Source organism: Somniosus microcephalus, chromosome 1, assembly GCF_052327205.1.
Source record: "Somniosus microcephalus isolate GS21.2 chromosome 1, FLI_Smic_1.0, whole genome shotgun sequence".
In the NCBI taxonomy this organism is placed as follows: domain Eukaryota; kingdom Metazoa; phylum Chordata; class Chondrichthyes; order Squaliformes; family Somniosidae; genus Somniosus; species Somniosus microcephalus.
The window spans coordinates 186,320,967-186,335,050 of NC_140987.1; the positions used below are offsets into that span (position 1 = coordinate 186,320,967).

The 14,084-nt window shown below is 44.0% G+C and overlaps 1 protein-coding gene across 2 annotated transcripts in view; it reads left to right on the forward strand.

The window, feature by feature from the left end:
• Positions 1-14,084, forward strand: part of LOC147124504 (protein limb expression 1 homolog) — a 135,133-nt gene that overhangs the window by 109,893 nt on the left and 11,156 nt on the right. Inside the window, exon 5 of one of the 2 annotated variants that reach the window (XM_085988089.1) lies at positions 7,495-7,572. The exons of the other annotated variant lie outside the window; for it this stretch is intronic. Coding sequence (XP_085844215.1) covers positions 7,495-7,572 — 78 coding nt within the window. The remainder of the gene's footprint in view (positions 1-7,494; positions 7,573-14,084) is intronic. 2 annotated transcript variants of the gene reach the window in all.

The window sequence follows — 14,084 nt, forward strand, 5'->3', positions numbered from 1 at the left end:
TGGCTCTCCCCCATCTATTCTACCAGTTACTCCCTCAAAAAATTCCAATAGATTAGTCAAGCACGATTTACCCTTTGTAAATCCATGTTGACTCTGTCCTATCCTGTCCCCATTTGCTAAGTGCTCCGCTATTTCATCCTTAATGATGGACTCCAGCATTTTGCCCACAACTGATGTAAGGCTTACAGGTCTGTAATTACCTGCTTTTTCCCTACCCCCCTTTTTGAATAGTGGGGTAACGTTAGCTACCCTCCAATCCATCGGCACTGTTCCCGAGTCTAATGAATTCTGAAAAATCATCCTTAGTGCATCCGCTATCTCTAGGGCCACCTCCTTCAGTACCCTAGGATGCATGTTATCAGGCCCTGGGGATTTGTCCACCTTCAATCCCTTTAGCTTCCTTAACACCATATCCTTAGAGATATTGATTTGCGTCAGTTCCTCCTTTGCCAATGTCCCTATTTTTCCCGCTATCCCAGGGAGGTTTTTTGTGTCTTCCTTCGTAAAGACTGACCCAAAGTATGCATTTAGTTGATCTGCCATTTCCTTATTTCCCATTATATATTCCCCCGTATCTGACTGCAATGGACCAACTTTGGTTTTCACCAGTCTTTTCCTTTTGATATATTTATAAAAGCTTTTGGAGTTAGTTTTTATATTTTCCGCCAGCTTGTTTTCGTAAGCTATTTTGCCCCTCTTGATCATGCCCTTTGCCCTCCTTTGCTCTATCTTAAACTGTTCCCAATCTTCCGCTCTGGCGCTTTTTTTGGCTATTTTATACGCCCTATCTTTGGATTTTATGCTGTCTCTAATTTCCCCTGTTATCCACGGTTGAGTCACCTTTTTAGATTTCCTTTTATGCCAGATTGGTATAAACAATTTTTGCAATTTTGTCATTCTATCTTTAAATGTTTGCCATTGTTTATCTACCTCCAGTCCTCCCAGGAACGTTGTCCAATCAGACCTACTCAGTTCCCGTCTCATGGCATCATAATTCCCCTTGTTTAAATTCAGGACCTTAGTCTCTGAGTCAATTTCTTCGCTCTCCATTTCGAGTGAGAAATCGATCATGTTATGATCGCTCTGACCCAAGGGTCCCCGTACAACAAGATTACTGATTAGTCCCTTCTCATTGCACAGTACCCAGTCCAATATAGCCTGTTCCCGAGTTGGTTCCTCGACATATTGATCCAGATAACCATCCCTTAAACACTCAAGGAATTCCTCCTCCTCATTATTTTTACTGATTAGGCTAGTCCAATCTATATGTAAGTTAAAGTCACCTATGATGACAGCTGTGCTCTTATTGCACGCTTCTCTAATTTCCCTCGTGATGCCCTCCCTAACCTCTATTTTACTATTTGGAGGCCTATATACCACTCCTATTAATGTTTTTCGCCCCTCGCTATTTCTTAGCTCCACCCATATAGATTCTGTATTAACTGAGTTAATATCCTTCTTTTCAATTGCATTTATCCCCTCTTTTACTAGCAATGCTACCCCTCCTCCCTTTCTTTTTTGTCGATCCTTCCTAAATACTGAATACCCCTGTATGTTAAGCTCCCAGCCCTGCTCACCCTGCAACCATGTTTCCGTAATCCCAATTAGATCATAATTATTAACCTCTATTTCCACAGCTAATTCATCTACCTTGTTCCTGATGCTTCTCGCATTAAGGTATAAAACCCTCAGGCTTTTTTTATGCTCACATTTTTTATGAATTAGTTTGGCCCTTTGTTTTTTGTTCCTCACCCTTTTACCATTTATTTCTGTCTGCCTTTCACTTTCCTCTATTTCACTACATAGGTTTCTAGCCCCCTGCCATACTAGTTTAAATGCTCCCGAACTGCTTTATCAAAAATTACCCCGAGAACATCAGTTCCATCTCTGCACAGGTGTAGACCGTCCCTTTTGTATAGGTCACACCTACCACAAAACTGGTTCCAATGCCTCAAAAATTTAAAACCCTCCCTCTTACACCACTGCTCAAGCCACGTATTTAGCCTAACTATCCTGTTCTCTGTACTCTTACTAGCACGTGGCACTGGTAGTAATCCAGAGATTACTACCTTCGAGGTCCTACATGGCAGAGGGTCCCCTTCCCTTCCTTTCCCGGGATTACTACTACTTCTCTGTTCTTTACTCTACCTGCCCCCCAAAGGCAGTGATTCCTCAAATCCACTAGGATCCCGTGGCCTACGATAAAGTCGGCTCCCAGGACCCCTCTTCCACCCTCCATGTTCCATTTCATCAGGACACATGTCCACTTGGAGCGGAGCGGTCCTAACCGAATGGCGAGTGGGATGGAAAACGAGCCAGCCTGATCTCTACCCATGAACCCCGATAGACTGTATGGGACCCCGCTGGAGAGAGGTGAGGTGGTGGGGTTAGCTGATGCATGATGCCCCTGTATCTAACAGATAGGTCCTCGTCACCTTCTCCACCTCCATGGGCTAAAAATTAGAGGATGCTGAAAACCTGCCGGTAATAGTGGCGGCCAAGGATAACGGCCACCAGCTGAGAGAGCGCAGAGAGCGGTGGCATTTTGGTACTGCCTGCTCATTGACATCAGCGTGGCATTGATTTCCTGGTGTAACGCTCTTTGCAGTGCTAATCTCAGAAGGAGGCCAAAGGTTGCCTGTCTCCCACTTGCAGTGTAGGGAAATGGGGAAGAAAGGAGTGACCTGATCATTTGCCATAATTGCTCCAAAAGTATTAGCTGCCACCTGACATTTATCGATTTTTTAATAGTTTATGAAATGAACGCATCTGTGTTCTCTGTAACACTAACCTTTTCCCAATGGTTACTCTTGAAAGTGTTTAAATGTAGTCATCGTGGCAGCTGTTAGTGGGTCTTGCATACTCGACACAAAATAATTATTTGATAAATAATTGATTATGGAATTTTGAATAATTCCTTAACATCTTAAGCAGTTGAGTCCAGATTTGCCAGAGGGTGACGTTCTGGTAACGTTATCATAAAGATAAAAGAGATCTTATCAGAGATCATCTTCAAACATTGCAATGGAGTTCACCCATTGATTTACTGAGCCACAAACACGCTCCCGGAAAGCTGCCGGAAAATGCAACCCCACCCCCGCCACTGATGGGCAAAACAGTGAAAGTTTAAAAGAAGAAAAGGAGGCGTTTGAAGTTCCGGCATCCACTTGTCAGCGTCCATCCTCGCAAGTCTTGCCAGACTCCTCATGGCCGTTAACGCTGCTGAAACATCTGTTAGCGGCAACACGCACTGGCGTGATTTAGAGTGGGCGGCAATGGGAGTGGCAAACTCCAAAGTGGATGAGCTGACGTCAACATGGTGATTTATGTCACGCTCCAATTCATTAAAATATTTTTGCCGATCGCAGGTAATGGCAGCGCTGCCGACCTGCCGAAAATGGCGGTCACCGCGGGACCATCCACCACTGCTTTCTCGCTGTTTCATAGCGGTAACGGGTGGCGCAAACCACCCAAATTTATAGGCCAACAGCCTTAGTACAAGCTCAATCACCTTGGCTCCTTTTCTCGTCCCTCCCATTACCACATGAACAAAAAAAGTGACAATTTAATGTAACTTCGCAGCTTGCTTTATCAGTTCAGCTGACACTATGGCCAAGAGTGCTTTGGGCGCAATCGGTGATCCGGGCCCAAATTGCATTCAAAATTACGCTAGTTTTAAGAAGTCATTTTTTTTGCTCAAGTTTCCGCTCAAACTCATTTGCATATCGCTGAATGTAAAATCTGTCATGCACCATGGCAATCGGGCAGCATTTTAGAATATATCAAGGATATAGCGCAATTTTGAATGCAGTTTGCGCCCGGATTGCCGACTGCACCCAAAGCAGACACTCTTGGCCATAGTGTCAGCTGAGCTGCTAAAACAAGCTGCAAAGTAACATTTTAGAAAGTAATTTTGTAAAAGCATTTTTAATCAGAGTGTCTAGTCCACCACCAGTGAGTAACCTGATTTTAAATAACTGAAAATGACTTTAAAAACTATACAGAAACATTTACTAGTTACCTTGGTGTACAGTAGTCAGTTTCTTAGTAAATTAAAAAAGAGATTTAAAAGCTTTCAAAACATGCCAATTAGTGTCCTTGCGCCTGAAAAAAAACCTTAATTTTTAGAGCCACCTCGAAGGCCTGAAAACGGCTGCAATTAGCGGAAACTTGCAATGATGATTAATTCGATCTGGGAGCATGGCCAGTTTTATGGGCGGGGCTGGCTTCCAGCTCAATGTTTGTTAAACTAGCGCAAAAGATCATGGAAACTCGATTTGTATTGAACGTAATTTATGCTTGAAATTCCTTGATCTTTTGTGCTAGTTTCCGATTTCGGGCGAATTGCGCTGAAAAAACCAGCACAACCTAGAAGAGACTACTGCCCTATTTTTACTGAATCTGTTTGGATTCATTTGTTTTCTTCTTTCTTTAAAATTACTACAGGTTGAGCGTCCCGAATCCGGCAACCTCAGGACCGAGGCCGAGCCAGTTTTCAGGTTTTTCCGGACTTCAGAATGTGTTTCTGATGTCAGAAGTCCGGAAACGCCTGAGCCCAGGTTGTGATTTTTCCAGACTTCGGACATCAGAAATATGTGCCGAGTCCGGAAATACCTGGGTCCAGGTTGCGCTATTTCCGGTTTTTGGTAAGCCTCCCTCAGGGTGTCCGGATTCCAGAACATTTTACGGATTCCGGACCCCTGCCACCAATCGTCCCGGAGTCCGATTCCTGAACATTCCGGATTCCAGAACTCCGGATTTGGGACGCTCAACTTGTATTATATACACTAATTCCTGTACTAATATAATCAGTCATTTAAAAAAAAAATCTATAATTTATTACTTCCATTCTGACAGCGCAGCAGTAGTAAACCTCTGAGGTTTGACAGGGTTGATGCTGAGAGGCTGTTTCCCCTGGCTGGAGAGTCTAGAACTAGGGATCACAGTCTCAGGATAAGGGGTCAGCGGTTGTGCTTTAGTGAAGTCATTTCCTAGCCTCCTGATGGTTTTCCATGCTTTCCAGCTGCTGTGCATCATATCTGTGGATTCGATCAGTTCTTGCCATTTCTTCCATCAGGATGCTAGGAAACGACTTCACTAAAGCACAACCACAGTATAAAGTCACAGCAGATCAAGTCGCTCATCAGCTCCTCTTGAACAGCCGAGGAAACCCAGGCCATCATCCCAGCAGAGTTAAACACCCAAGACCTGCTGAAGTTGATAAGGAGGATTCTGACTTTACAAGACCCTTCACCATGAATGAAGTGTTACTTGGTATCAAAGTGATGCAAAGCAACAAAGCAGCTGGATTGGTGATATTCTCTATGAACAAATCAAGCACTTTGGACCTGTGGCTTTACTGTGGCTACTTGACATGTTCAACAATTGCTTAGCCACCAACAAGATTTCTATGCTGTGGAGACAAGCAAGAATAGTGGTGTTGTGTATGTACCTTTAAGAGAATAACTGGTCTCAGACTGCAGTACCGGCATTGACCACCCCTGTATAAAAGGCGCTAGAGAGCCTCTGTTTAGTTTCGTTATGGACTTCCACCAGTAAACATCTGTTTGTTTCACTCCTGCTAGTCCGTGTCCAAATCATTCACGGACTTAACAAGTGGCAATTCTGCAGCCCGGCAAAGACCCAGCCAACCCTAAGAGCTTCAGGCCAATCTCCCTGTTATGCCACACCTATCAACTGTTTGAGAGACTCATCCTGAATCGCCTGGCCCCCTTTGTAGATGAATGTCTTATCCCTGAACAAGCAGGATTCAGACCAGGAAAATCGTGTACAGGACAGCTTCTAAATCTGATCCAATTTATTGAGGATGGCTACAAGATTGGGCTAATAACAGGTGCAGCCTTTGTGGATTTATCTGCTGCATATGACATGGTCAATTATCGGATTCTTGTGCAGAAGATATTCCACATAACAAAAGATGCCAGATTGACTGAGCTGATATGCAACATGCTGGCCAACAAACGTTTCTTTGTTGACCTCAGTGGCAAGCGAAGCAGATGGCACAGACAGCAGAATGGGTTACCTCAAGGTAGTGTTCTCACACCCTTGCTGTTTAACATCTATACCAATGACCAGTCCATCCATCCACACACCAGAAGTTTCCTCTATGCTGATGATCTGTGCACAGCATCTCAGGTCCAATCCTTTGATAAAATAGAGAAGTCCCTTGACTGTGCCCTAGCTGAGCTAACCAACTACTATGTGACCAACCATCTGTGGGCCAACCCTGAAAAAACACAGACCAGTGCTTTTCACCTTAAGAACAGAGATGCAAACCGAGAATTTAATGCCTGGTGGTATGGGAGAAGACTGGCACACAACTCTAAACCAATATACCTCGGCATAACATTAGATCGTACCCTCAGCTACAAAGATCATGTCATCAAAGCAAAGCCGAAGGGGGGAGCCAGAAACAACATCTTAAAGAAGTTGGCCAACTCTAAATGGGGAACTGACCCAAGGACCTTACAAACTACTGCCCTTGTCCTGTGTTATTCAACAGCTGAATATGCCTGTTCAGTCTGGGAACAGTCCTCACATGCCAAGAAGATGGATCCAGTCCTCAACGTAGCCTGCAGAGCTATTTCTGGCTGCCTGAAACCTATGAAGGTGAATGATCTTTACCTGCTTGCAGGTATTGCCCCACCTTTCATAAGAAGATGAGTTTCATCAAGATTGGAAAGGTCAAAGCAGACAAGTGATACCTGTCATCCACTTTTTCAACACCAGCCAACAACTAAGAGGCTCAAGTCCAGGAGCAGTTTCTTACATGCTGTCCAGCCCTTGGAATGTAATCCCCACAGCTGTAGACTAGATGCTTGGTCAAAGGATCTGCAGACAAAGCCACACAAGCTATCTTTTGATCCAGAGGAATCTCTTCCAACAGGAGCCAGTGAGACTTGGCCTACTTGGCTGTATCTCAATCGCCTCAGGACTGATGTCAGCCACTGCAGAACCCTCATGCAGAAGTGGGGATACAGCCAAACTGATACTATCGACTGTGATGACGGAGAGGCATCTCAAACAATGGAGCATCTCCTAGAATGCCCTCTACTACCAGAGCCATGCAGACCTAAAGATCTGAGGGACTTCAACTCTCGAGTCAGAGTCTGCGTGGAACAGTGACAAGGAAAGGTGCAGCGACACGACACCACCCAAGGGGTCAGTCATTTAGGACAGAGATGAGGAGACATTTCTTCACTCAGATGATTGTGAATCTTTGGAATTCTCTAACCCAGAGGGCTGTGGATGCTCAGTCGTTAATTTTTGACTGAGATCAATTGATTTTTGGGCACTAAGGGAATCAAGGGATCTGGGGATAGGGTGGGAAAGTGGAGTTGATGTAGAAGATCAGCCATGATCTTACTGAATGGCAGAGCAGGCTAGAGGGGCTAAATGGTCTACTCCTGCTCCTATTTCTCCTATTTCTTATGTTCTTATATAAACAAAGCTCGTTCTCTCTATTTTTTGCAGGAATTAATGACAGTCTTTCAACTGTTGCACTGGAATGGAAGCTTGAAAATTCTGAGAGAAAGAAAGTGTTCCCGTCAGGTAATAGTGTAGTTACCAAAGAGGCATGAAAAAATGATTAGTTTGTTAGAGTAAGTATTAGTTACTAAACAAATATAAGCTTAATACTTTACTTGACTTTAAAAAAAATCTGAACCCCAATATCCATCCTGCAAATGCTGGGCACGCTCAAAAGCCTTAACTTTAAATCATCATTTCTTTGCTTCTGATTCACTCCCTCACTAGTCTGCTGTCCTGGCCTTTGCTCGTTCGCTGAGACCTCTGCTCCATTGCCTTGACCTCTGATTCAGCCCTTCCAATTCCTTCCCACTGCTGCATCCTTTCTCTGGTTTCTATCATCATTCCTTAACTGCTCAACACCCAAGAACAATGCGTATACATATCTCGCTGTTACATCCAGCAAAGGTTGTATCTAAGTGTGGCTGTCAAATCTAGCATTGCCTGGATACATCCTAATACTGTCTGTACACATGCCCACTGACATACCCAGTATGGGATGTGCCTGTCACAGTCCGCAGTACAAAAGGTGCAGTTCAGTATCCCATTAGCACAGAATGTATTTCAGCAACAGCACAGCCATTAGTAAAGTGTGATATATGTGTTTCTTATCAAAAAATACATTCAATAGATGATAGTAAGAAATGAAAAATGTGAAATAGAGTCATAGAGTCATAGAGTTATGCAGCACAGAAAGAGGCCCTTCAGCCCATCGTGTCCGTGCCGGCCATCAAGCCCTATCTATTCTAATCCCATTTTCCAGTACTTGGTCCGTAGCCTTGTATGCTATGGTGTTTCAAGTGCTCATCTAAATGCTTCTTGAATGTTGTGAGGGTTCCTGCCTCTACCACCCTTTCAGGCAGTGAGTTCCAGATTCCAACCACCCTCTGGGTGAAAAAGTTTTTCCGCAAATCCCCTCTAAACCTCCTGCCCCTTACCTTGTGTGGTAAACCACTGTTTGTATTCCACTGTGTACATGCCTGGACATGCCTCGGCTGACTCCTCCCACAAGTCCTAGTATAAAGGTGACTGCTCCCCAGCCCTTTGTATTTCTGGACCGGTCGACCACTCGAGGCAGACCTTCATTCTTTTGTTAATAAAAGCCTTTAGTTACTCTCTTAACTCTCAGTCTTTTATGAGTAATTGATAGCGCATCACCTTGAAACTATACCCCCTGGTTATTGACCCCTCTACTAAGGGGAAAAGTTCCTTTCTATCTACCCTATCTATGCCCCTCATAATTTTGTACACCTCAATCAGGTCCCCCTCAGCCTTCTCTGCTCTAAGGAAAACAACCCCAGCCTGTCCAGTCTCTCTTCATAGCTGAAGCGCTCCAGCCCAGGTAACGTCCTGGTGAATCTCCTCTGCACCCTCTCCAATGCAAGCACATCCTTTCTATAGTGTGGCGACCAGAACTGCACACAGTATTCCAGCTGTGGCCTAACTAGCATTTTGTACAGCTCCTTCATAACCTCCCTGCTCTTATATTCTATGCCTCGGCTAACGAAGGCAAGTATCCCATATGCCTTTTTAACCACCTTATCTATCTGTCCTGCTGCCTTCAGGGGTCTATGTACATGCATACCAAGGTCCCTCTGATCCTCTGTCCTTCCTAGGATCCTACCATTCATTGTGTATTCCCTTGCCTTGTTAGTCCTCCCAAAATGCATCACCTCACACTTTTCAGGGTTAATTCCATTTGCCACTGTTCTGCCCATCTGACCAACCCGTCTATATCGTCCTGTAGCCTGAGGCTTCCCTCCTCACTGTTTACCACTCCACCAATTATCTTGTCATCTACGAACTTACTGATCATACCTCCTACATTCATATCTAAATCATTAATGTACGCTACAAACAGCAAAGGACCCAGCACCGATTCCTGCGGTACACCACTGGACACAGGCTTCCAGTCACAAAAACAACCTTTGACCATCACCCTCTGCCTCCTGCCAGTAAGTCAATTTTGGATCCAATGTGCCAAATTGCCCTGGATCCCATGGGCTCTTACCTTCTTGATCAGTCTCCCATGCGGGACTTTGTCAAAAGCCTTACTGAAGTCCATGTAGACTACATCAACTGCACTACCCTCATCCACACACCTAGTCACCCCCTCGAAAAATTCAATCAAATTGGTTAGACATGATCTCCCCCTGACAAAGCCATGCTGGCTATCCTTGATTAATCCTTGCCTCTCCAAGTAGAGACTAATTCTGTCCCTCAGAATTTTTTCCAATAATTTTCCTACCACTGATGTTAGGCTCACTGGCCTGTAAATCCCTGGTTTATCACTACTACCCTTCTTGAATAAAGGTGCTACGTTAGCTGTCCTCCAGTCCTCTGGCACCTCTCCTGTGACCAGAGAGGTTCTGAAAATTTGTGTCAGAGTCACTGCAATCTCCTCCCTTGCCTCACACAGCAGCCTGGGGTACATCTCGTCTGGGCCTGGGGATTTATTCACTTTTAAGCCTGCTGAAACCGTTAGTACCTCCTCCCTCTCAATACTAATTTGTTCAAGTATATCACAATCCCCCTGCCTGATTTCTATGCCTACATCGTCCTTCTCCACAGTGAACACAGATGCAAAATATTCATTTAAAACCTCACCCACATCATCCAGCTCTACACTCAGATTGCCACTTTGGTCCCTAATGGGCCCTGCTCTTTCCCTGGTTATCCTCTTGCCCTTAATATACTTATAAAACACCTTGGGATTTTCCTTTATTTTGCCCGCCAGTGTTTTTTCATGCCCCCTCTTCACTCTCCTAATTTCTTTTTTAAGCACCCCACTGCACTTTCTATACTCCTCTAGGGCTTCCACTGTTTTTAGTCCTTTGTATCTGCCAAAAGCCTCCCCTTTTTTCCTAATCCATTCTTGTATATCCCTTGACATCCAGGGTTCCCTGGGTTTGTTGGTCCCACCCTTGACCTTTACGGGAACATGTTGGTGTTGTTCTCTCTCTATTTCCTTTCTGAAAGACTCCCACTGCTCTGATGTGGATTTTCCTACAAGTAGCTTATCCTAATCCACTTTGGCCAGATCCTGCCTTATCATATTAAAATCGGCCTTCCCCCAATTTAGAACCTTTATTTCCGGTCCATTTTGTCCTTTTCCATGACTACCTTAAATCTCACCGAATTATGGTCACTGTCACCAAAATGCTCTCCTACTGACACTTCTACCACTTGCCCGGCTACATTCCCTAGAATTAGGTCCAGTACCGCCCCCTCTCTTGTAGGACTTTCTACATGCTGGCTCAAAAAGCTCTCCTGGACGCACTTTAAGAATTCAGCACCCTCTAAGCCTTTCACACTCTGACTCTCCTAGTTAATATTGGGGAAGTTGAAATCCCTTACTATTATTATCCTATTATTTCTACACTTCTCTGAGATTTGCCTACATATCTGTTCCTCTCTCTCCCACTGACTGTTTGGGGGCCGATAGTACACTCCCAGCAAAGTGCTTGCCCCCTTTTGGTTTTTAAGTTCTACCCATATGGCCTCATTAGAGGAACCTGCTAAGATATCATCCCTCCTTACAGCAGTAATTGACTCCTTGATTAATATTGCGACACCCCCTTCTCTTTTACACCCCCCTCTGTCTCGCCTGAAGATTCTATACCCCAGAATATTGAGCTGCCAGTCCTAACATAAGAACATAAGAACATAAGAAATAGGAGCAGGAGTAGGCCAATCGGCCCCTCGAGCCTGCTCCGCCATTCAATAAGATCATGGCTGATCTGATCCTAACCGCCAATCCACTATCACAGAACCATCTCCTGAATCTAACAGAATTAGACACACGAAATAGGAGCAGGATCCGGCTACACGGCCCCTGGGCCCGCTTCGCTACCCACAGGGCCATGACCGATCCGGACCTAGACTCATGTCCAAATTCCTACCCGCTCCCCGTAACCCTTAATTCCCTTTACTTCTAGGAAACTGTCTATTTCTGTTTTAAATTTATGTAATGATGTAGCTTCTACAGCTTTTTGGGGCAGCATATTCCATGGACCTACCACCCTCTGAGTGAAGTAGTTCCTCCTCATCTCAGTTTTGAAAGAGCAGCCTCTTATTCTAAGACTATGCCCCCTAGTTCTAGTTTCACCCATCATCGGGAACATCCTCCCCACATCCACCCGATCCAACCCCTTCACAATCTTATATGTTTCAATAAGATCGCCTCTCATTCTTCTGAACTCCAATGAGTAGAGTCCCAATCTACTCAACCTCTCCTCATATGTCCATTCCCTCATCCCCGGGATTAACCGAGTGAACCTTCTTTGTACTGACTCGAGAGCAAGTATGTCCTTTCTTAAGTATGGACACCAAAACTGTACGCACTATTCCAGGTGCGGTCTCACCAATACCTTGTACAACTGAAGCAATACCTCCCTATTTTTATATTCTATCCCCCTAGCAATGAAAGCCAACATTCCATTGGCCTTCTTAATCACTTGCTGCACCTGCATACTAACCTTTTGAGTTTCGTGCACCAGGACCCCCAGATCCCTTTGTACTTCAGTACTTTCCAGTTTCTTGCCATTAAGATAATAACTTGCTCTACGATTTTTCCTGCCAAAGTGCATAACCTCACACTTTCCAGTATTGTATTCCATCTGCCAAATCTCTGCCCACTTACTTAGCCTGTCTATGTCCCCTTGCAGGTTTTTTATGTCCTCCTCACTCACTACTTTCCCTCCCATCTTAGTATCATCTGCAAACTTTGATATGTTACACTCGGTCCCCTCCTCCAAATCGTTAACATAGATTGTATAGAGTTGGGGACCCAGCACTGACCCCTGCGGAACACCATTAGTTACTGATTGCCAGTCTGAGAATGAACCATTTATCCCAACTCTCTGCCTTCTGTTAGATAGCCAATCCTCTATCCATGCCAGAATATTACCCCCAATCCCATGATTTTTTATCTTAAGCAATAATCTTTTGTGTGGCACCTTGTCAAATGCCTTTTGGAAGTCTAAATACACTACGTCCACTGGTTCCCCTTTATCCACCCTATATGTTACTTCCTCAAAGAACTCCAGCAAATTTGTCAAACATGACTTCCCCTTCATAAAACCATGCTGACTTTGTCCTATTAAATTATGATTATCCAAATGTCCTGTTACTGTCTCCTTAATAATGGACTCCAAAATTTTACCTACCACAGATGTTAGGCTAACCGGTCTATAGTTTCCAGCCTTCTGTCTACTGCCCTTTTTAAATAAGGGTATTACATTAGCAGTTTTTCAGTCTGCCGGGACCATTGCTGAGTCCAGGGAGTTTTGGAAAATTATTACCAATGCATCCACAATCCCTACCGTCACTTCCCTCAAGACCCTAGGATGTAAGCCATCAGGTCCAGGTGATTTATCCGCCTTGAGTCCCATTATTTTACCGAGTACCACTTCCTTAGTGATTTTGATCGTGTTTAGCTCCTCCCCCCCTTTAGCCCCCTGTTTGTCCAGTGTTGGGATATTCTTAGTGTCTTTTACTGTAAAGACTGATATAAAATATTCATTCAGTGTTTTTGCCATCTCCATATTTCCCACCATTAATTTCCCGGTCTCATCCTCTAAGGGACCAACATTTAATTTAGCCACCCTTTTTCTTTTTATATAACTATAAAAACTCTCACTATCTGTTTTTATATTTTTTGCTAATTTACTTTCATAATCTATCTTCCCTTTCTTAATCAATCTTATTGTTATTTTTTGCTCTCTTTTAAAGTTTTCCCAATCCTCTATCCTCCCACTAGATTTGGCTACCTTATATCCCCTTGTTTTTAGTCGAATACTATCCTAATTTCTTTACTTAGCCACGGATGGCTGTCTTTTCTTTTACACCCTTTTCTTCTCAGTGGAATATAATTTTTTTGAAAGTTGTAAAATAACTCCTTAAATGTACACCACTGATCATGTATCGTCTTACCCTTTAATCTATTTTCCCAATCCACTCTACTCAATTCCACTCTCATACCTTCATAGTCTCCTTTATTCAAGCTTAGCACGCTTGTTTGAGATCCAACCTTCTCACCCTCTAATTGAATATGGAATTCAACCATGTTATGGTCACTCATTCCAAGGGGATCCTTTACTAGGACATTTTTAATTAATCCTGTCTCGTTACACAGGACCAGATCTAAGGTTGCTTGCCCCCTGGTCGGTTCAGTTACATACTGCTCAAGAAACCCATTCCTAATACACTCAATGAACTCATCCTCAAGGCAGCCCTGCCCAATTTGATTTGTCCAATTAATATGATAGTTAAAATCCCCCATAATTACAGATGGTCACTTATTACAAGCCTCAACTATTTCCTGATTGATACTCCGTCCAACAGAGTTGCCACTGTTCGGAGGCCGATAGACTACGCCCACTAGTGTTTTTTTCCCCTTATTATTCCTTACCTCCACCCAAACTGTTTCATTATCCTGATCTTTTGACCCAATATCATTTCTCTGTATTACAGTGATTCCTTCGTTTATTAACATAGCCACCCCACCTCCCCTTCCTTCCTGCCTGTCCTTCCTG